The following is a 20646-nucleotide window of genomic DNA, read 5'->3' on the forward strand; positions in this document are numbered from 1 at the left end:
TTCCAGCATGTAATTCCGTTGTCAATAAAAAAATTGTCTCCCCTTCTTTTCCCCTTGACAATACTGTGTCGTTGCTAAAGTGACGGCACATAAGAATCGTTTTTTGACTTGCTAATGTCTGCTAACGTAGCACTTGAAACTGGCGCCGTTCTCTGGACTGCAGCTGCTCCCGCGTTAGCATTAGCATCCATCTTTTCTTCTCCCTTCTCACCGTCACGAGCTCAAATGACACTTGTCGGCCGATCTAACTCTTAACACTCACTTACAGGACTTCTGACACCATGTCGTGTTATTCTATTAAACATACAGGTAAGTCCTTCTGTATTTCAATGTAAGTGTCTTTATTTTAACTCGCTCTGTAAGCTCTACAATACCAGTCTCTTGTCTCTTGTTGTCTCGTCGTAACCTGCCCACCTGACCTGGGGGGTATTCCATCAACGTCGCTAAAGGAAAATCCTGGCTTATTTTTGATAACTCTCGCGAGACCTATCAGAATATGCCTGGATATTTTTAAGAACTCTCGCGAGATTTATCAGACAAAACCTGGATTTTCCCTTTAGCGATGTTGATGGAATACCCCCCTGATGTCACTACGGTGGCCTGTACACAATAACAATGATACCACAGTTCACATTTAGACCAATCAGGAGCCCTTGTGTCACGTCGTCAACTGAATGTCATTAATCTGATTTTGGATCAGCGGTTAGAGAGAGATGGGTGTGGATTTAGGTGCACTTTTAGTCAACATCCATTATAGCGCTGATCTAGGATCAGATATATTTTAATCAGCTAAAATGTTCAGATTATTTTTATTTTATTTTTTTGAGATTTTTTTTATTATTATATATATTATTTTTTTTGACTGCATCAATTCGTGGCGGAGGAAATTCATTTGTGGCGGCCCGCCACCAATAAATGCATGTAGAGGAAACACTGGGCTACTAACATTACTAAGTGCAGTACAGATACAGTACAGATAACTACTAACGTTAGCGTTGTCAGCCTATTTTGCAAGCTGTTAGCCCCTTTCACACACAGTTCCCTGTAAATTAAATGGAATCGCAACCCAGGTCCGCCAGTGATTTTCGCCATTTAATGAGCTAAATGCCCGAAAAATATAATGATAAAAACTGAGGTATGATATAGTGTTGTTCCGATACCATTTTTTGATCCCGATACCGATACCTGACCGTGCAGTACTTGCCGATACCGAGTACCGATCCGATACCACGGCGTTTGAAAAAACAAAACAAAAAAACATGTTTTTTGAGCCGCATACTCACCTCGATGTAAAATTATTGCTAACACTTAGTCTGGCACTGCTCAAAACCTTTGTAAAACAGGAAAAAATACCAACAGAGAGTGAATACTATAGAACTTTTTTTTATTGTCTACCTGGTATGGTGACAAGAAAATCAACCCCTTATAAAACCTGAAATGTGGCTCTCACAGATGCCAATCAGTGCAATATCCATTAAAGATATAAAACAGTCGTAGTAGTAGTGCAACAGCAAGTGAACATTTACAAACAAAATAACTTTAGTACTTAAAAAAAAAAAAAAAAAACGGGTTTTGTTTTTTGTTAGTACTCGCCGATACCGATACCAGCATTTTTGTGCGTATCGGTGGCCATGCCGATACTAGTATCGGTATCGGAACAACACTAGTATGATATATGGCAGTCTCAGGCGCCTGTCACGTCTCCAGTAGCTACATTAGAACTTTGCATCCTTTGATACATATAAGGAACTTCGCAAACAATGGCAAAATTGAAATAGTTTACTCTATGTTCAACTGGAAAAGGTAGTGAGAGAAGATTTTCGTGTTTTGATTTAGCTGGGAGTTCGTTAAAAATGCCTTTCCACCAAAGAACCGTGGAGCCGCGCCGTGTGAGGGTCATACAATATTTGTATATTAAAGGCAACGGCGCGGCAGTTGAACATAGAGTAAACTATTTCAATTCTGCCATTGTTTGCGAAGTTACAAGATCCTTACATCCCGTCAAGATCCTTGATGATATAAATATGATGATAAATACATATAAAACGGCACATATATGGCAGTCTCACGCGCCTGTGTCTCACGCGCCTGTCACGTCTCCAGTACATTAGAACTTCGCATCCTTTGATGCATATGGCGGGATGTAACGCTGGGTGCACACAGGGCCATTGCGTTGCGTCGTTCTGGCGCAACCTGTTGGGATGGACTTGACGTACTTCAACGTGCGATGCAGACGCAACAACTCTACTTGTGTTGCTAGCGAAGTTTCCCACAGAAGTGGGGGAAAAAACGTCAGATCAGATATATAAACGGGTTATTTTGATAAACTGAACACATTTTGTGAATATATATGGTTACTTTCTCGCCTGAAAACATATAAAAACTTCATAAAATGACATATTAACACTTGTAGAGCCAAATTACAGATTTTAGCCAATGGCGGCCAAAATTGAGGATTTAAAATCTGAGGCGAGAGCTCCGGGCAAGAAACTACTTCCGGTTTACTTCCGGATCCAACGCAACGCAAAAAGCTGACATTTTTTGACTGATTGCCGCACCCTGACGGTCAAGAAACGCAATGCAGAACAAGGCAACTGATCAACGCAACGGCCCCATTGAGATGAATGACTTCCGGTGCAACGCAATGGCCCTGTGTGCACCCGGCGTAAGGATCTTGTAACTTCGCCGCGGCAGTTGAACATAGAGTAAACTATTTCAATTTTGCCATTGTTTCCCATATATATCATACCTCCGTTTTATATGTATTTATCATCATATTTTTCGATATATAACGGAAGTATGATATATGGCAGTGATCGCGTATGAACAATAAGTAAAGCAGACTCGGTATTCTCTTCAGCATGTCTCCGGTAAGTTTATTAGAAAGAGGGGGAGGGAGAACACGCGTCAATGACGTAAATGGAGCCTGGGCTCACCCCCGTTCGCTGCCTTTTTGTTACAATTTGTAACAAGAACGCTGTTATAAATAGTTTGGTTTTATTATAAAATGTATTCTTTTTTTATTACAAATACATTATTGGTGAGGTTTGCTTGATGTGTGCATTTGTTGTTACCCTTTGCAATAACACCGTTTTAATATAAAATCGTCCAACGCCCATTACATCCCTGCTAGTAACCTTAAGTAAGCAATGTTTGTTTACAGCTCTTGTGTGTACATTTATTTTTTTTGCGCCCCCCCTGCAGTACCCCCCACGCCCCACAGTTTGGGAAACACTGTACTAGCTTATATTAAAGCTGCGCTGTTGCGCATTTCATGAGAAGTTGTCAGTCTAGTTTCTTATACAACATATGTGTATGCTTACATGTGAACATGTAAAGATACTTTATTTGCACTTAATTATACATTCATATTTTCGTTTTTGTACAGAAACAACTCACTAAAATTGACTATTGCATAACTGATTTGGAGGGGAAAAATCCACCTCTACCCCCCCATTCGGTACCATGCCATATCGTGGCTTTTGCTGAAATGATGCCACTGGTCTCGTAGCCTATAGGAGTGTGTGTGTGAGTGCGGGAGAGTGAGAGGGAGAGCTTTTGTGAGCCCGCATGTATGATGTGTCTCTTTCTGGTACACCAATAATCTTTTTTGGCTCAGTCTCCGACTGCCCTAGCAGGATCCGGGTCTCGTATCCTTCTCACCTTTTTCACCCCGACCTGTTTTCATGCCTGCATTATGTGTAACTATTCTACTTTGGATCGGGCGGATGTGTGTCAGTTTTTTCCGAAGGGGGGTTGACCCATTTTGACACGGTCTCAGGTGATGCAGGGCTATTGTTTTCACATGGAGGTGCGTAACACTCTTGTATCCCAAGCAAAGACATTGCAATCCTCCTCGTGCCTACCCCTGGTCCCTGCCTAATGTGGGTTTGATTGTATGTGTGTATCCTGGGAGATTTAAATGGTGGGCTGGACATGAAAGCATTCTGTGGGGACAAGGAAAGGCTGTAGATGGCAGCTGCTGCAGAACGTTGGCCCAGACACACAGTCCACATTAAATGCCCTAATCAATGTTGATGGAAGGTTCGAAGTGCGGCAAGCTTTTCAATTAATGGAGATTAAAAGGCAACCACCAGGGGCTGTTGGCTGCCTTATCCCTCCCAAATGTATGTCGCAGACATTTGGCTTTTACATATGTCTTCGAATAAATGTCTGTGGCATTATTATTTTTGTATTGTCGATTGAAAGTGTTATTTGTCCCTTGTTTTCACGTTTTAGTTTTTACTACCATTTTTGTATTTACTACCGGTGTGCTCCTGAGCTAGTGGATCTTCTGACTTAAGAGCCATTTGCTCATAAATAATGTTAACCAGAAAAGGTCATGTCAGATTTGGTCCAGTCATGGAAGGAGAAATGGCCAAGGTTAGCTTGCTTGTTTGTGCAGAAGCTGACAGCCATTAAGCCTGCCTATTGTGCCCTGGCAGAATTTGACTTGGATGGCTCACATCAAATCTAAATATAAGCCCTGTCATATCCTCCCCCTGCCCCCAATGGAAAGTATTTTTCACGGGGCACAGAAATAAATGCTGGTGATGAGGAATAGTGATCTTGAGACACGTTGTTGGCCAAGGTCAGGGACCAAGGAATGTGTGAACAGCTGTTGTGACTGTCTGAGGGAGATTGCTGGGTCATAGTCCTCTCCTCCTCCTGCCTCTACCTAGGTCTTGTGATATGAGCAAATATCCATCACAATAGATTATCTCTATCAATAGGGTGCCGAATCATGCTGTTAAAATGTAGTCGATTAGTCCCAGTTCACTTGTTTTCCATAAGGGATGTTTTGAGTAGCAAATGTTTAACTCTGTGTAACATATAGGCTTACAGTTTCTTAGACAGTTTTCTTTTCTGGTTAACTAGTGTTTTGCTCTGGACAATTTCTAAATAGTTTAGTTTGCGATTACTTTGAAAGTTCAAACTTATGATTGAGAAATGATGGCCACCAGCACCAAAGCTAGTTACGTGGTCGTGTTGTACGGTACACAAACCCTCTGGGGAAAATGACTAGGGATTCACATTTTGATGGAAACTCTTCTGTTAGGGTTGGCTGATATCAACATTTTCCTTTTGACAGTATCACTTCAGAAAATATGGATGAGTGACTAAGATAATATCATTCATTGCTGAAGGGGAGACATGCCAGTGTGAGCAAAAATGACTGAACTGCAGCGCATAGTGTCTGGCAGGTGTTGTAAATAGTCTGGTGGAAAAAAGAGACATGTTTTATGTTAGCTATTTGAAGAAAAAAAATTCCAGATGGGCTAACATTTTTCAGCTTGAATCGGAAGTAAGTTCATGAATCCCACACAATCTGACGAAACAACTTCACCACTCGATATGTTGTATGTAAGAGAACAATATCACAATATACTCAATAACACAATATTCAATTATATTGTTTACCGGCCCAACCCTTGAACAATATTTACTAAATGTATGTGTTACTTCAGTATGTTCAGTGAACTTCAGATTTATTCCCGAATGATATAGTGTTGAATTTAACATAATGGTATAGTCAAATATCTGTTCACGTTTCATATCAATTTCATGTCATAAATATTTTTACCAAAAAGTGCACAAAAAAATCTTGTCAACCTGTTATTTCCAAGTAAAAGGTCAATCTAGCCTCACCCTCCTGGACAACTAATTTTAGCGATCTGGTATGTTGCACTACCCACACGGGTCACAACAACAACCCAACCAATCGGCTTTGTGTTGATACTGTGGCTGAAACTGCTAGTGACGGAGCAAGAACAGAGCACTCTAGTAGGCACTCATACCATTTCTAGTACTATCGCAAAACGAATCCTTTAAAACATTGTTTTATTACTTTTTTTTTCAGTGATCTATATGGTAGGTGGTCGGGGGGGTGCTATAATGATGTCTCTGTGATTTCACCAACTACAGCCAAGGGGCTCACTTGTCCCACAGAAACCAATGCAGTTCCAGTACTCATGTGTCTTATTTTCTTTACAAAGGTGCTTGTTTTTTCAAGCTTCCATGCTTTTCTTTTTTTTAAATTATTATTATTCATGTGTATATTAATTCATATTATATTTAAAACGTGTAAATCTAATTCTCCAGTGATCTCTCTAGATGTGACTAATTCAGATGAGATTGGCTTTGTACTTGTTCTTTATTTGATTAAATTATACATTTAAAAAAGTCATTTAATGTTGTATTTGTTCAATTAGTCAAGTGCAATACTGCCTATCACTCTCCTGTAAAACATGAAATAATTACAGACATGCATCATGTTAACTTAATTTGTAACACAGACAGAGATCAAAACCTAAAAAAAAATACTGCAAAAAATAATAATATATATAATAGATCATTGATATTTGCCATCAATATGAACCAGTTCAGCTGCCATCGTTGCCATGCAACGCTCTGCAGCCGGGTGTAGTTAATTTACTTCTGCATGCATCAAGCACTCCAGTGCGATGACGTCATCAACACCTATCCAGGTACAGTACATAGACCCATGAGGTCCACCTCTTCCTCATATGTGCCAGGCTTCCTTCATGGTGCTTCCCTAATAAACCCAGCGAGGTTCAGAGGACCAGCAGCCCCTCGGCCAGTCCCCAGCCAGGACATTAGGCTCATTCTTTGCACAAATCTGCCGTCAGGGATCTGCAGTCCTCCAGGCCTGAGGAGTCTGGACGTTATGTAGGAGCTCTCAGCCCACCACACGCCCCAGAACTCTCCAGCTCATACAAGTCAACAGAACACGTCCTGTCTCTTTCATAACCCCGACACTCCTGCATCTTGTTACATCTTCTGTCTGATTATGTCACGGCTAGAGCACAGCAAGACCACAGGAGGTTCCATGATATTGAATAGTGGTTATGTAGTGAGAGATAAATAGAGTCTAGACCAATACTTACTCTCTCTGTTAAGCCATTCTGACCGTTCACTTACCAAAGTCCAACTGCTGGCAACATGTAAACTATGCTGTGTGATTCATGTCTTGTTTCATGAGGCCTAACGTCTTGTGTGTTTAACTGTGGGAATTGGCGATGTGCGCGAGCGCCTGGCCTGTTTGATGCCTCCTTTGTGATATTCCCGTCAGCCTAGATGACGTGGTGTGACGTGTTATCAGTTTTTACCCACTGTACTGGTAGTCTTCCTGTCATATTTCCTTCGCAGTTTGTAGAGGCTTTCCTCCTCCTTTTTTTCATTTTTCATGTAGAGCTTGCAATGGGTTGCAAAAAGTAATAAAATGACCCTCTCCAGCTAGCAGATACAATGATGCATTATCAGAACAGATTGAACTCTCTGATGCATCATCCTCAGTCAGGACCGGCTTGTGACCTTAGGATGTATGTCATTTGTGAGTTTGTGTTCCTTATTTCCCTTATCAAACATGGATATGATGAGTCGCAACAGAAGGACAGTGACTCATGGTGCCGGGGTGTGGCCTCCTCCTCCATGTAAAGACTTCAGATAAGAGACGAGAGCTATAAGTGGGCCTGTCTAGAAGATGTGAGATGCCTTGGACATGAGGGGGATCTGCAAGCTAAATGAACCTAGGGTTGATGTGTAGGTTATATAAATGACTGCGGTGCAGGTGCACGTCTATATGTTATATTGATTTGGGGGGGGGGGGGCAGCATTGAGGGGGCGACGTTAAGGAGACCTGCCCCCCTCGGGCGAGGTGATTGGCCCTCAGGGCCGGTGTGCTGGATTGCGTCAGACAGCCCTGTATTTGAGGTTGAGATTGTTTACTGCAGCACTTGTGTGCAGAGCGCGGTCAGCCCCGCACACACACACACAGCCAGGCGCGGTCAGCCCCGCACACACACACACACGCACACACACACACACACACACACACACACTCAGCCAGGCAGCCCGCTGAAACAGAACTCCACAATATGTACCTCAGCAGCCTGGGTTTGCTCCACTTGTTCATATAGACTTGATCACCGGACAGCGCTCAGTCTGGATAACCGGCGGGTACCCACAAAAAACAAACAAGCTCGACTAACCAAGCGACCGTCTGACCGAGGAAAATGGCGTGTGATATTCTGCTGCACAGGTAATAGTCCTGGGGGTTTTGGAAGGGTAAGATGGGGTTAGTGTGTCTGCATAGACAAGTGTCGTTTTTTAAATTGTCCTCTATGGTGTTGTAGAGGAGTATTTTATCACTTAACATAGCCCTCTTATGTCTGAGTCCAGGCTTAGGTATGTGTAACCTTTATGCCTGAATTGCTCGCTAGGTTATGTAACGTCAGAGGAGGGTTGAGGACTGGATATTATGCACCACAGCTCTCACAGGAGGGGATCCAGCAGTCTTCCTACTCCTATAGTGTATCATATAGCTGTAAGACGATGCTAATGAGGTGTGTGTCTGTGTGTGTCTGTGTGTGTGTGTGTGTGTGTGTGTGTCTGTATACCTGCTGAAACAGTGTGATGTTTGGCAGCCCTGCTGCTCTGAGCTCTCTGCCAGCCCAGTGAAGCCGCAGTGCTGAGAACTGCGACTGGAATGAATCATCTGTCCTCCTGCTGCGACGCCACTTATACTAATAGAAGAGTGTGTGTGACCGTGACCCTCTGTGACTGTGTGTAATGTGTATTTATGGTATGTGTGTCCGTATGTGTGTGTGTGTGTGTGTTGTTGTATGTGTCGTCTGTCATTGCACATACTGTATGTGAGCTGACTACCAATGATGAAACTAAAGTGTGGAGTTGAAGTTCCTTGTTCTTGGTCCTGCTGGACCTTTGCCTCCCATGGTCTTATAATGACGGATCACCCCAGGAGCTGCCATGGTAACCACAGAACCAAATTTACCATATTACACTCTTATTTTCTGTGTCACTTGTGGGTCCTTAGAATGTAACTTGGGATTCTGTCAAGCACCCCTTTCTGAACCCTGTTCGGCTTCTTGAAGAGCTTAGCCGCGCAACACCCCTGCTGGGTGAAGAACGCCAACTGAGCCCTCCACTGGCACCCTGAGGGCTGGTAGCATGTCTGCCTACTTCACTGTGTCAAAGGACTGTCTGCTAGATTACATGCAGTCCTTACCCAAATTACTTTGGCAGAGCTTGTGCAGTTATTTCACCTCATTAGGTTAGCTGATTGTGCAAGGTTAAAGCTGGTAAAGCTTTTTATTCTTTGACTCCCGTTTCATAGAGCCGTACACAAGCCGTTTTCTCCACAGCCTCAGCAAATAGGCGAGATGGGAAGTCTTATTGTATTCAGAAGTAGGAGTTCTCCAGACTCAGTTTGAAAGGGAGAGATACAGTTACAGATCTCCCGATGCACTGGCCTGCGCGTGGGCACGTCTGACAGTGGTTCTCATTGTTTCTAAAGACGGGAGAAAGGGTTCACCTTGCAAGACCAATGCTGAGTCCAAAAAAAACAAGACCACAGGAGATTCCATGATATTGAATAGTGGTTATGTAGTCCGAAATCAATAGACCAATACTTACTCTCTTTGTTTGGCCATTCTGACCGTTCACTTACCGAAGTCCAACTGCTGGCAACGTGTAAACTCTAAACTGCGTGATTCATGTCTTGTTTCATTACATGAATGTTTCATGAGGCCTAACGTCTTGTGTGTTTAACTGTGGGAATTGGCGATGTGCGTGGGCGCCTGGCCTGTTTGATGCCTCCTTTGTCCTTCTCCATCTCAGTCCTACACACGGCTCTTCAAGGACACAACGTGAGTGCTCACTGATGACAGAACAGGGAGGACAGGAGGCTGGGTGGGGAGCCTGTCTGGTTGATCTTCGCCTCATTCTCGCTGCCTATTTAAGTACTCTCGTAGTTCATTGTCGTCAATGTTATAGTTTACATTTTGGGTCGCCTATCACTAGTGCCATTTGTGTGAGCATATTCGCTTCTTCTCAATGCCGCTTATTTTCATTTAGTTCGATGCAATCGTATATTCAGAATGGCACTAGTGATGGGCAACCAACAATGTACGCTATAACGTCCACGATAATGAACTACAAGAGCACTTAAATACGTAATGGTTTACAAGTAATACGAAGGGGGAGTCGGAAAATAGCACAACACCGGCAAAGGCATTATTTGAAGCTAAGAGGGTGAGAACGTTTCTATTGAGTTGGACAATTTGAGGCAGAAACGGTGGTCCGTAAGTGGGGGACCACCGGTCAACAAAACTGTCAGCCAGGATTCAACCCTTGGGAGTTTAGGAGCTGGAGGAAGCTTTCTCAAATTGAATATAGATAGGATACTATCCAAAAGCTAGAAAATAAGATTGCTTCCATTGGGGAGGGAGGGGTGGAGGGGGGCAGAGTACTTATCCAAACATTATGGTAAATATTTTTAAGTATTCATGCCTATTGTGACCAATTTTAATCTAAAAGAAATCACTGATTACCCCTTCATAATAATTCTAAATATTTACAAAATATTGTTTAATGAATACATTTTTAAATAAAGGATACATCATTATCAAATCAATAGTAGTCAAGTTCGTTATTTGCATTAACATATATTGCTTTTTCTAAATCTTTGTATTTGGACAAGTAAAAGATAAGTTCACATGTCTAAAGGACAGTCTGACAAAGCTTCATGTCAAGCCCTTGTAGCGTTACTGTAGCTGTCTCTTGGTAGCCACCTCTCATGTGTGTGATAAACAGAACGGATCACCATGCACTGAGCTGGCGGCATCAAACAGAGGACAAGAATACCCTACTCCTGTTGTTGAACTTCATATTTCTTAGTGTTTGTTTGTTTGTGTGAGGAGATGACCTACCCTGTCAAAATCAACCTTCACAACACCTGTTTTCTCCCCTGGGGTTCCGTATTGTCCTCTCTCCAGCCAGGGCTGAACCTGACCCAGGTGCTAACAGCAGTGAGTTAACTAGTAGTGTTTATGTAAGTGCAGATTCCTTCTTCCTGAGCGCCCCCCACCCATCCCACCCCCAGTGCTGATGAGCACGATGTCCCTTTTGACATTTTCCCGGATCAGTGCCGCACAGTTTTTTTTTCTGTGGATGTACCACAGGGAGGGACAGCACACTATGTACAGAAAGCGTAAATAGGCTTACGTTTTCCCGCCCTCCGCCCCAACCTCTTGTTGTGCCTGGGAGTGGGAATTGAGAAGTGAGAATGAATTGACATAAGGACGTGCGTGCGTGCGTGCTCTCATGCAGTGTTCTCTGGAGGGGTGTTGGTCCTCCCTGGACGGCCCCCTCCCCAGCCCAGTGATCCCTCCGTCTGCACAGTTGGTCCTCCCTGGACGGCCCCCTCCCCAGCCCAGTGATCCCTCCGTCTGCACAGTTGGAGGGGTGTTGGTCCTCCCTGGACGGCCCCCTCCCCAGCCCAGTGATCCCTCCGTCTGCACAGTTGTGTAACAGACCCACATTAGGACGCAGGTGAACCGAGGCCATGGACCTACTGGGTCACGCACTCCACTGCCCCAGAGTTTCCACTGGAACACACACACACACAGACACACACACACACACTTCCACACACTCACCGCTCAGAAAAGGGAAGTTCCAAGGTTCAGAAGGGGGATCAGAACGAGGTGTCTGAACTCATTGTCCTAACGTTGCTCTCCTTTTCCTCTCTTTCAGTTCCCACATCTCCCCCATCAGCATTCTCCCAGGATCTGCCGAGTAAGTACTTCTCATCCCTTACCTTTTTTTAACCCCACTTTTTAAATAAAAAAAGTGGGGAACTTGCATTCCAAAGTCACAATTGACATTTTCTGTCTTCATGTATACCATCAAATGTGAGATCAAACGGCCCACACGTTGCCTCTGGGGGTGCTCTTGAGCTCGATGGGTCCCCTAAATAGACAGCAATATTGTCTACAAGTTAGCTGATTGGACAGATTGGGGCACACCTCCCTACGCCCATGATCAAAAGCTGTGAAGTGTTTTTGGCCTGTTACTAAGGTCTAATAAGACGTTCACATTATATTGTAAACAATAGACCCTTGATTGTAAAATAATTAGCCAAGAGTTCTGTAATGCATCACATGACATTCCATCTCTGATTCATCTGCAACACAGAGAAAAGACAGTTATGCATTAGCTGAAAGTTAGCTTACGTAGCTACTAGGTGAATAAAGCCTGGTACACACATAAAGATAATCTGGCCGATTTTGGCCAGATTTCCCCCCTTCCGACCAAGGACAGCAAACGCCCGATTATCGGATGGCTCTAAAGATTATCCTACAAGATTATCCTGTGGTGTGAGGTGTGTTAAGAGTCAATTTCTCCCGACAATCTGCACGGAAAATGGTCGGGGCCTGCCTCGTACAGGTCAGTCAGGTTACTACTACCCTGATTATGCAAGATTTCTGGCTTGGGGGACGAGACTCTAGACTGTCATAGGACAGATCTTTATGTATGTGGTGTGCTGTATTGGGAATATCAGAGCACATCACACACAATCCGATCAAAACTGTTTAATCCGTGATTTTTTTATCTTCTTATCGGGGTCTCTCTCAGATAGAAAATCTTTGTGTGTACCAGGCTTAAAGCATTAGCTAGTAGCTAGCTTCAGAGGGAGTAACGCATCTGCTAGTGGCTAATCCTAACTGGTTTCTAGCTGAACTAATGTTGCCCTCAGCTCTAGGCTGTGTCAGAAGGCCTCTCCGCTGTGGTGATGCGTTTATACATTGTGACGGCAAACAAAGTGGTCCTCTCTGAAATGGATAATGATTTGCTTCTGCGCTTGGCACAGCGGGAGCCCTGACAGCTGCTGGTGGCCTACTTGGGCATGTGGGGGGGGGGGGGGGGGGCTGGTACCCCCAGGGGGCTCCGCTGATCCACACAACGGTGAAGGAGACGCTCAGGGTCCGTGACTGGACTTCCCAGGGCTGCTCAGCCAACCACTGCCCCCTCCTGCTTCCTGTGTGTGTCCACCCTCTTAGACGGACAGCGGATAATGCTGAATCTAAGCTTTCGTTTTACAAAGCTAACAAAAGCAAATGTATAAATGAGCAGGGCTTCAGATAGTGGATTATATTTGAGGACTCCAGAGACCAGGGATGTTCCCTTTCATCGTAAGCGATCTTGGCTTAACCTTATTAAACACGCCACAGTGCAGCAAATGGGTTCTCTAGCTCAGCTGTTCGTTTCCCTTTTTAGATGGAAACAGAGGGTCACACAGCAGACGCTTATTATGTGCTTGTCTTGTGTTTGCACAGCATTATAGAGAGGACCATCCGCGCCGCTGTGGAACAACACTTCTATGACCTCAAGAGCTCCATCCACCAAGAGATCAGCAGCTATGAGAGCCAAGGGTGAGCACATATCCATAAACACGCAACCACAAGCAAATACAGTATGTTCACACTGGCCGGCTGACATTTATACATGCACCTTGTACTTTCCTAAGTTATGACTTGTTAACTGTAATGACATCTTGGTCTAAGCTGGATGCCAGTGACTAGGTTCATGTTTCCAAAGATGTTGACTCTTGTGCTGCTGAGTGTCCAATGACATGTTTGGTCCCCACAGTGCCGGCCCCAGTGAGAGGCCCGTACCAGCGGCCAGCGGAGGGGGACATGGAGGGGAAGGCATCTGTGAGGACGAGGAGGGCCCAGTCAGCAGTACCCAGCCAGGACCGGCCCCAGAGACAGACCAGAACTCAGAACACAGCCTAGACGGACAGCAGGTCAGTCCAGTCACTCAATCAAACAGATGTGCGCATGCACAGGCAAACAAACACACGCGCACAAACACCACCATCACCGTGCGCCATCAGCTCAGGCTATCGGTGACTTTTGAGCGAGTTGGGAACCGGCATGGTAAACATTCTGCTATCACTTCATTACAAGGTTGATGCTTGTTGCTATCAGCAGGGCCTTTTGTTTGGGCTATGACAAAGATGTCATTATCCCAGGGGGCGTCATGGCTGGTGTTGAGACAAGGGGAGGCTTGTCAGATAGACAGACTGTATTCTGTTCTCACTGGGCCAAGCACTGGCTGACATCATCAGCATCACCGTGGAGATTGATAAGAGTCTAGATAACGCTCTATTCCATGCTATAGAGATTGTTGTGAAAGGACTTGTTAGGAAGGGCTGGTGGTGCCTCAGGAAAATGGAGTCTCCACCTGGAGCCTGGAGAAATCTTTGGATGTGACTGCTTTCACTCAATCAAATGTTTGTAACGACATGAATTATTTGATAAACAGGTTTGTCACAAAACACTTAATTAGACAATAGCCGACGGTAGACCTTGTTTCTTCCTTCCATCTCCTCACTAGAGTGGCCTAAGACCAAGAGTTGAGCCCAGAAAGAACTGTCAGGTGGTGGGCCTCTTTCTACACCTGTCTGAGCACCAGACAGCCCCTCTGCCCACTGATGGGCCCCCAAACTACGTCAGCCTCTTTAAAAATCTCACCCCAAAGAATGACAGCAGCAACTGCAGACACAAACACCGCCCCACCCCTAGGGCTATATATCTCCCCTGAGGAGGCCATGTTCAAGGGACTCATCAACATAACTTACATAACAGTTACAGCACTGTGTACACATCTACAATTATGTAATTGCTGCAAAATGTGTTTTTATTCAACTTACCCGGTTAAAACATGGGTTAAATGGAAATGCTGACTGCGACTAGATACACGTTTTGATTTGTGGACTAGAGCTTTCGGCAGGTGCTACTGCTCTTAATGAACGTTCATTTCACTCATACTCATATCTCTCTGTGTGTGTGTCTGTGTGTCTGTGTGTCTGTGTGTCTGTGTGTCTGTCTGTGTCAGGAGGCCCAGGATTCGGACTCCCAATGCACCGCCATGGAGGAAGGTTCTGGAATGGACCTGGATGCCGAGGCCCTCGTAGACGTCGAGAACAACATTAACACAGCCAGGTTAGCTTCTGAAGCATTAGCAGTATTGCTAAACACCACAAATTAATCCTGAGGCTTAAACGCGCAAAGGATTTACAGTCTAGTTGATTTCCTGCCCAGAGAAGGCTAGCGTTCAATGAAACAAGCTAATCAGCCCGTAAGCTAATCTGGACTTGAGGGCTTTGCGGGGTCGTTTGCTTTTGTATTATGTATAAAACAAACACCTTACATGGGTTTATTATGTATAAAACAAACACCTTACATGGGTTTATTATGTATAAAACAAACACCTTACATGGGTTTGAAAAGAAGGGAAAAAAAGTAAATGCGGATGTTAGTCTTGTAAACACTGAGACATGTGACATGTGTCATATGAGCAGACACGTCTTCTTTTATATATAGCGCTGTACATAAAGCAGGCGTACACCACACACTGTCACCGTTCACACGTGTAGAACCATGAACATCATTTCACACCCTTGGGGGGATTAATGGCGGCCACACTATTGTAATCAATGGCCATGGCAAAAATAGCCAGGGTTAAAAACACCCATTAGCGTCGGAAATAAGGTTAGCCATGCCCCTCGGCATCTCAAACTGACCGTTATGCACTCTCCACGTCATGTTACAGGCAAGAAAATGAAGCCTGCGAGAAGATGGACCAGGCCCATCTGATCACCTGTGTAAGTGTCCCCGGCCAAGCTGCTTCTCTCTCTCTCTTCCATAAGAGACCCTGGAGGTAGAAACCGGATCTGATCTCTGCCTCTGCCTCTACCCTAACCCTGCAAGAGACATGGTACAGTGTCTGACCCCTCTTTCTCTCTCTCTCTCTCTCTCTTTCTCTCTCTCCCCCTCCCCTCTCTCTCTCTCTCTCTCTCTCTCTCTCTCCCCTCCCCTCTCTCTCCCCCGCCCCTCTCTCTCTCTCTCTCTCTTTCTCTCTCTCTCTCTCTCTCTCTCTCTCTGTCTCTCCCCACACACAGGCGCCTGGTGCGTGTGTGTGTGACCTCAATGCTAACACTGAGACCAGGGAGTACCCATGCCACCCTGCCAGAGGCCAGAGCACCCACCACCTCCATCTCAGCCACGTCTTCCCAGGCAGCCATTGGGAAGGTAACTGTCCCATTTGGATGTGTGGTTGGGTTGTCCACCGCCATTCTTTATTGTGTACTGTATGTATAGTTGTGTGTGTGTGTGTGTGTGTGTGTGTGTTCTGCCCCCGAGTGGACATGTTATAACCTGGCACCTTTCTGTGGCCCAGATCCAGTTCCGGCCTTCAAGTCGTGGCAGGACGAGAGTGATGGCGAGGCTCAGCTGTCCCCCCTGGCCGGCCGCATGGTGCCTCTACCACTGGAGGACGACACCCATCCACTCATGGCACGCCGCTTCCTGGACTTTGGCCACAGCCAGCGTTTCCTGCAGCAAGACCCTGACGCCACGTCCCCCAACAAAGCCCTGTCCTGTGGGAGGTGAGAGGCTCCTCTGGTCCCCTCGCAGGAAACACACCCCCACACACACACACACACACCCCTCACACAGGAAACATGCCGGAAACGTGTGTGAACATACATCTACACACAGATGTGCACACACTCCCCTATGCTGTGTCAGTGTTTTGGTTGAGCTCAGAGGAGGTGTGTGGAGGTGTCTCACCTGCCTCCCTCTGTGTGTCTCACCTGCCTCCCTCTGTGTGTCTCACCTGCCTCCCTCTGTGTGTTGTGTACCCAGGCCTCGCCGCGCCTCCTTCAGTTCCAAAGAGAGCGTGAGGAGCGACTCTGTCTCCCACCAGCTCACCAAGAAACTCCAGAACCTCAAGAAGAAGATCAAACAATTCGAGGAGCAGTTTGAGAAAGACCGCAACTACCAGGTAAGTGTCATTCTGCACGAGGAGCGCCAGTGGGAATAGCAATTAAAGAACACAACCTCAGCCCTGCCACATAGAGCTGAAGGATGGAGTTTCCGAAATGTTATCCCTCTCAAATTCCTAGATACAACTGTACTCTAAGTAGCACTCTTCAAGAATCAATAGGTGTCATATATCTTCCATTTATTCTATTAAGAAAAAAAACATGCCTTCAAGAATTACGGATTGTGTCAGAATACCCTGCCCTTCCTCACCATCGCCGCTCTCTCCCTCTCTTTCCCTCTCTCCCTCTCTTTCCCTCCCTCTCTCCCAGCCATCTCATGGAGACAAGGCAGCTAACCCAAAGGTCCTCAAGTGGATGACAGACATCACCAAAATACGCAAACAGATAAAAGGTAAGACCGCTCGCTTGTGGCTTGCATGGGAATGTTAAGGGAGTGGGAGTTCTCTTGGGGAGGAGGGGTGGGGGGAGGGGGGGAGAGACTTCTGTGTGCCATCCTGTTCCTCTGTGGGCAGCCTGGTCCTGCCCTGTCTTGACCCCGCCTGCCCGCTTTGTGGCAGAGAGTTGTCTCCATAAGTGCATGCGTGTTACATACACACCCCGTGGTTCTCACATGTGGCCCTCACTGTGTTGGTCCATTGTGACACCCTCCCCACCCACCCATCACTATATCCATTCCATTTGACGCGCCCCGATTGGAGACGCAGTGCCGAATAAGTTTCTCTCTCTTCTTTAAAATTTAAATCCGGATGTCCCCCCCATCGGCAGGAAGACACCATCTCTTTCCCAAAGGCTCCCTGAGGCACCAGGCAGTGCTTCAGTCATACAGACGCCACCACCCCTCCTCCTCCTCCTCCTCCTCCGCACCGAACACACCCCATTTTACACTTGCACGCCCCCTCACTGCCTCTAGACAGGCGCCCCACCTCAGTAAGTACACTCTTAACAGCAGTAAGTAGATCAAAACAACTTGTTGAGTTTGACTGAAGGTAGTCTCTCTCTCTCTCTCTCTCTCTCTCTCTCTCTCTCTCACACTCTCTCTCTCTTTCTCTCACTCTCTCTCTCACTCTCTCTCTCTCTCTCTCTCTTTCTCTCTCTCTCTCACACTCTCTCTCTCTCTCTCACACTCTTTATCTCTCTCTCTCACTCTCTCTTTCACTCTCACTCTTTCTCTCTCTCACACTCTGTCTCTCTCTTTCTCTCACTCAATGTTTGATGAGCTCCACTGGTCACACAGAAGCACATCCCACAGTGTCAGGGGTTTGGCAGCATGTCTGTGTTGGTGTCAGTGTGGTGAATGTGGGTGTTTCTAAAGCCGAAAAACGTTGTACGCTCCACTCCCATCCTCCTGGAGAAAACAGTCCTTTATGACAGACGGGTCTCATTTGCTGGTCATCCAAATGCTCCTGTGGCTTCAGACTGCTGTAGTGGTTCTAGCTGTTCTACTGTAGTGGTTCTAGCTTGTGTGTTTGGCGTCTGAGGAATTGTCCGCTCACATTGTATTTGTCACTGGCAGACGTGGGGACTCACGGCTGCTGCCTATGACAGCTCCGTCAGGCTCCTGCATATCCACTGTCAGCGTTGAACCCCTCAGTGGCTGAGCTGCCTTCCCTGTCCCTCCCTCTCTCTCTCCCCCCCACCCTCCCTATCCCTCTTCATCCCCCCCCCCTCTCTCACCTCAGATGCCAAACACAAGGAGAGCGAGCTGACTCCCCAGTTGCGCCCACGCAGCAACACCCTGCCTAAGAGCTTCGGCTCCACGCTGGAGCAGGGGGCCCACGAGGCGGCGGGGGAGGCCAGGGGCCACCGGCCCACCCGGGAGGAGACCCTGGAGCACATCCAGCGCCGCGTCAAGGGCAAGAGGGAGGAGGACGGCTGGCCAGAGGACATCAAGGTGAGAGAGAGAGAGAGAGAGAGAGAGAGAGAGAGAGAGAGAGAGAGAGAGAGAGGCATGGCACTGTTTTAGGGAACGCTGTCGAGATGCTTCAGAGAAGCTATAGCTCGCCAGACCAAGCTCTTTCCTATCACAGATCCATTAGCGAAACGTTTAACGCTTTATGGGAGATTTTCTTTTTTCTTTTTCTTTTTTCGTGTGGTTATTATGTATGGGTTAAGGAGCTTCCCTTGTTTTGTTTTCTCTCCCTGCAGAAAATGACCAAGGAGCAGTTGTCCTGTGAGAAGACCGTGCTTCAGAAGAACCTGCTGCACTACGAGGGACTGCACGGCCGACCTGTAAGCCCCCTCACCCTGCCCCGCACCCCCAAATTGTCCTAGCCGCCAGCTCCCCCCACATCGCAGTCCTGGCCTAACCGCCTGTTGTCTCTCCCCCACAGGTGACCAGAGAGGAGAGGCTGGTGATCAAACCGCTGTACGACCGCTACCGCCTGGTCAAACAGATGCTCACCCGCGTCAGCGTCACTCCCATCATAGTACGTCCCGACTGCGACGTGCCCTTTCACTACTGATGTGGTACAGTGTACTGTGGTATAGATGAGACATACCATGGTCTGGGGTGGTCCAGGGGTCTAGCACCACGGTCGACAGTGCACACATATGCCCATGTTGGGTTTGAATCCAGCCCATGCAGCTCCTGCTGACATCTCCTCCTAGGCACTATGAGAGGAGACATACTGAGTCCTGTGGGAGAGTGTGTACTGGGGTGTGACACCGCCCTGTTTATGACCCCTCCCTTCTGTCCCCCCCCCAGGCCTCCCCATCCAGCAAGAGACGCAGCCAGATGCTTCAGCCCATCATCGAGGGCGAGACGGCCCACTTCTGTGACGAGATCAAGGAGGAAGAGGAGGAGGATGCGGAGGAGGAGGGCGGCGGCGGTGGAGGTGGAGAGGCCGGGGAGGAGGAGGAGATCAGCGGAGAAGAGGTGCAGGGTTCTGGGTCGGAGGTCATCATCGCTCTGGACCCGGCGGGACAGCCCCAAGGAGGCGGAGAGGGAGACGGCCTGCTCAGGCGCAAGATGGAGGAGAGCTCTGGAAAACTGGCCCTGGATCTGCGCCTGTCCAGCTCTAACGCCTCGTCCATGTGAGCACACAGACCGCACACCTAACACACACTCTCGTGAGTCTCTGTGGACATCTGCCGTGGCAGCGTTTCAGCAGCGCTGAGAGGAAAAGTAGAAATCGCCTTTAAAAGCCATGGCGGTAAATCAGCTCTCTCAGCCGTCTTACCACATCTATAAAAAGCACATGGAACAAGGTAGATGCACAAGCTGGATAAGGCATTAATCTGTTTAGGGCGTAAACACAGCGCCCTGGGGAGCGGCCAGCACTAAGCCCAGGGCAGGGTCAGGGTGCCATGCCCCAGCCAGGCTCCCTTTAATCTGCTCTCAATAGTGCCCCCGGTGGCCACAACTCGCCCTGCCCTCACACCCACACACTTTCGGTTGCCAACTTCCTGCCCCAGAGCTCACAACATCCTGCTAGGGAGGTCCGATAATTCTGGGGTGAAGTTCTTCCCCCAAAAAAGTGACCCCAACATGGTATGGTTAAATCTTGGTCAGTTCAACCATGCTTAAGCCAGTCCCGAAGCTTTTAAAATGCATGAGGAAGAGTGAACAAGTGAACACTTGGGGGAGAAGGGGGTGGAGAATGGGATCTCAGCCAGCGTGCTGTGCTGTGTGAGTGGCGTGTGGTGATGACGCCTCCTCTGTCCTCCAGGCCGGAGCTCCTGGAGCAGCTGTGGAAGGCCCGGGCAGAGAAGAAGAAGCTGAGGAAGACCATCCGTGAGTTTGAGGACGAGTTCTACCAGCAGAACGGCAGGTAGGTCCGAGCAGCACTCGCATGCACACACACACACACCCCTACAGACCGTTACACCACACCACAGACACACACACACACACATACACACACACACACACACACACACACACACGCACTCAAGCTGCTTTAGCTGCTGCGTCATCCATAGTCTTGATGTCAGCGGAGGAAGTTGGGATAATGAGTGAGTTGTCAGATTAG

The 20646-nt window shown here is 47.0% G+C and overlaps 1 protein-coding gene across 1 annotated transcript in view; it reads left to right on the plus strand.

The window, feature by feature from the left end:
• Positions 1–20646, plus strand: part of fam13b (family with sequence similarity 13 member B) — a gene marked incomplete at its 5' end in the record, with an annotated part of 38208 nt that overhangs the window by 13542 nt on the left and 4020 nt on the right. Inside the window, 15 exons of the mRNA XM_080526887.1 lie at positions 11578–11619; positions 13161–13256; positions 13474–13630; positions 14725–14831; positions 15442–15493; positions 15791–15920; positions 16069–16276; positions 16536–16674; positions 16985–17066; positions 17441–17602; positions 18355–18566; positions 18821–18904; positions 19006–19101; positions 19380–19708; positions 20344–20445. Of these exons, the coding sequence (XP_080383013.1) occupies positions 11578–11619; positions 13161–13256; positions 13474–13630; positions 14725–14831; positions 15442–15493; positions 15791–15920; positions 16069–16276; positions 16536–16674; positions 16985–17066; positions 17441–17602; positions 18355–18566; positions 18821–18904; positions 19006–19101; positions 19380–19708; positions 20344–20445 (1998 nt within the window). The remainder of the gene's footprint in view (positions 1–11577; positions 11620–13160; positions 13257–13473; positions 13631–14724; positions 14832–15441; positions 15494–15790; positions 15921–16068; positions 16277–16535; positions 16675–16984; positions 17067–17440; positions 17603–18354; positions 18567–18820; positions 18905–19005; positions 19102–19379; positions 19709–20343; positions 20446–20646) is intronic.

The sequence above is a fragment of the Nansenia antarctica genome, assembly GCF_963989245.1.
Source record: "Nansenia antarctica genome assembly, chromosome: 3".
Classification (NCBI taxonomy): Eukaryota; Metazoa; Chordata; class Actinopteri; order Argentiniformes; family Microstomatidae; genus Nansenia; species Nansenia antarctica.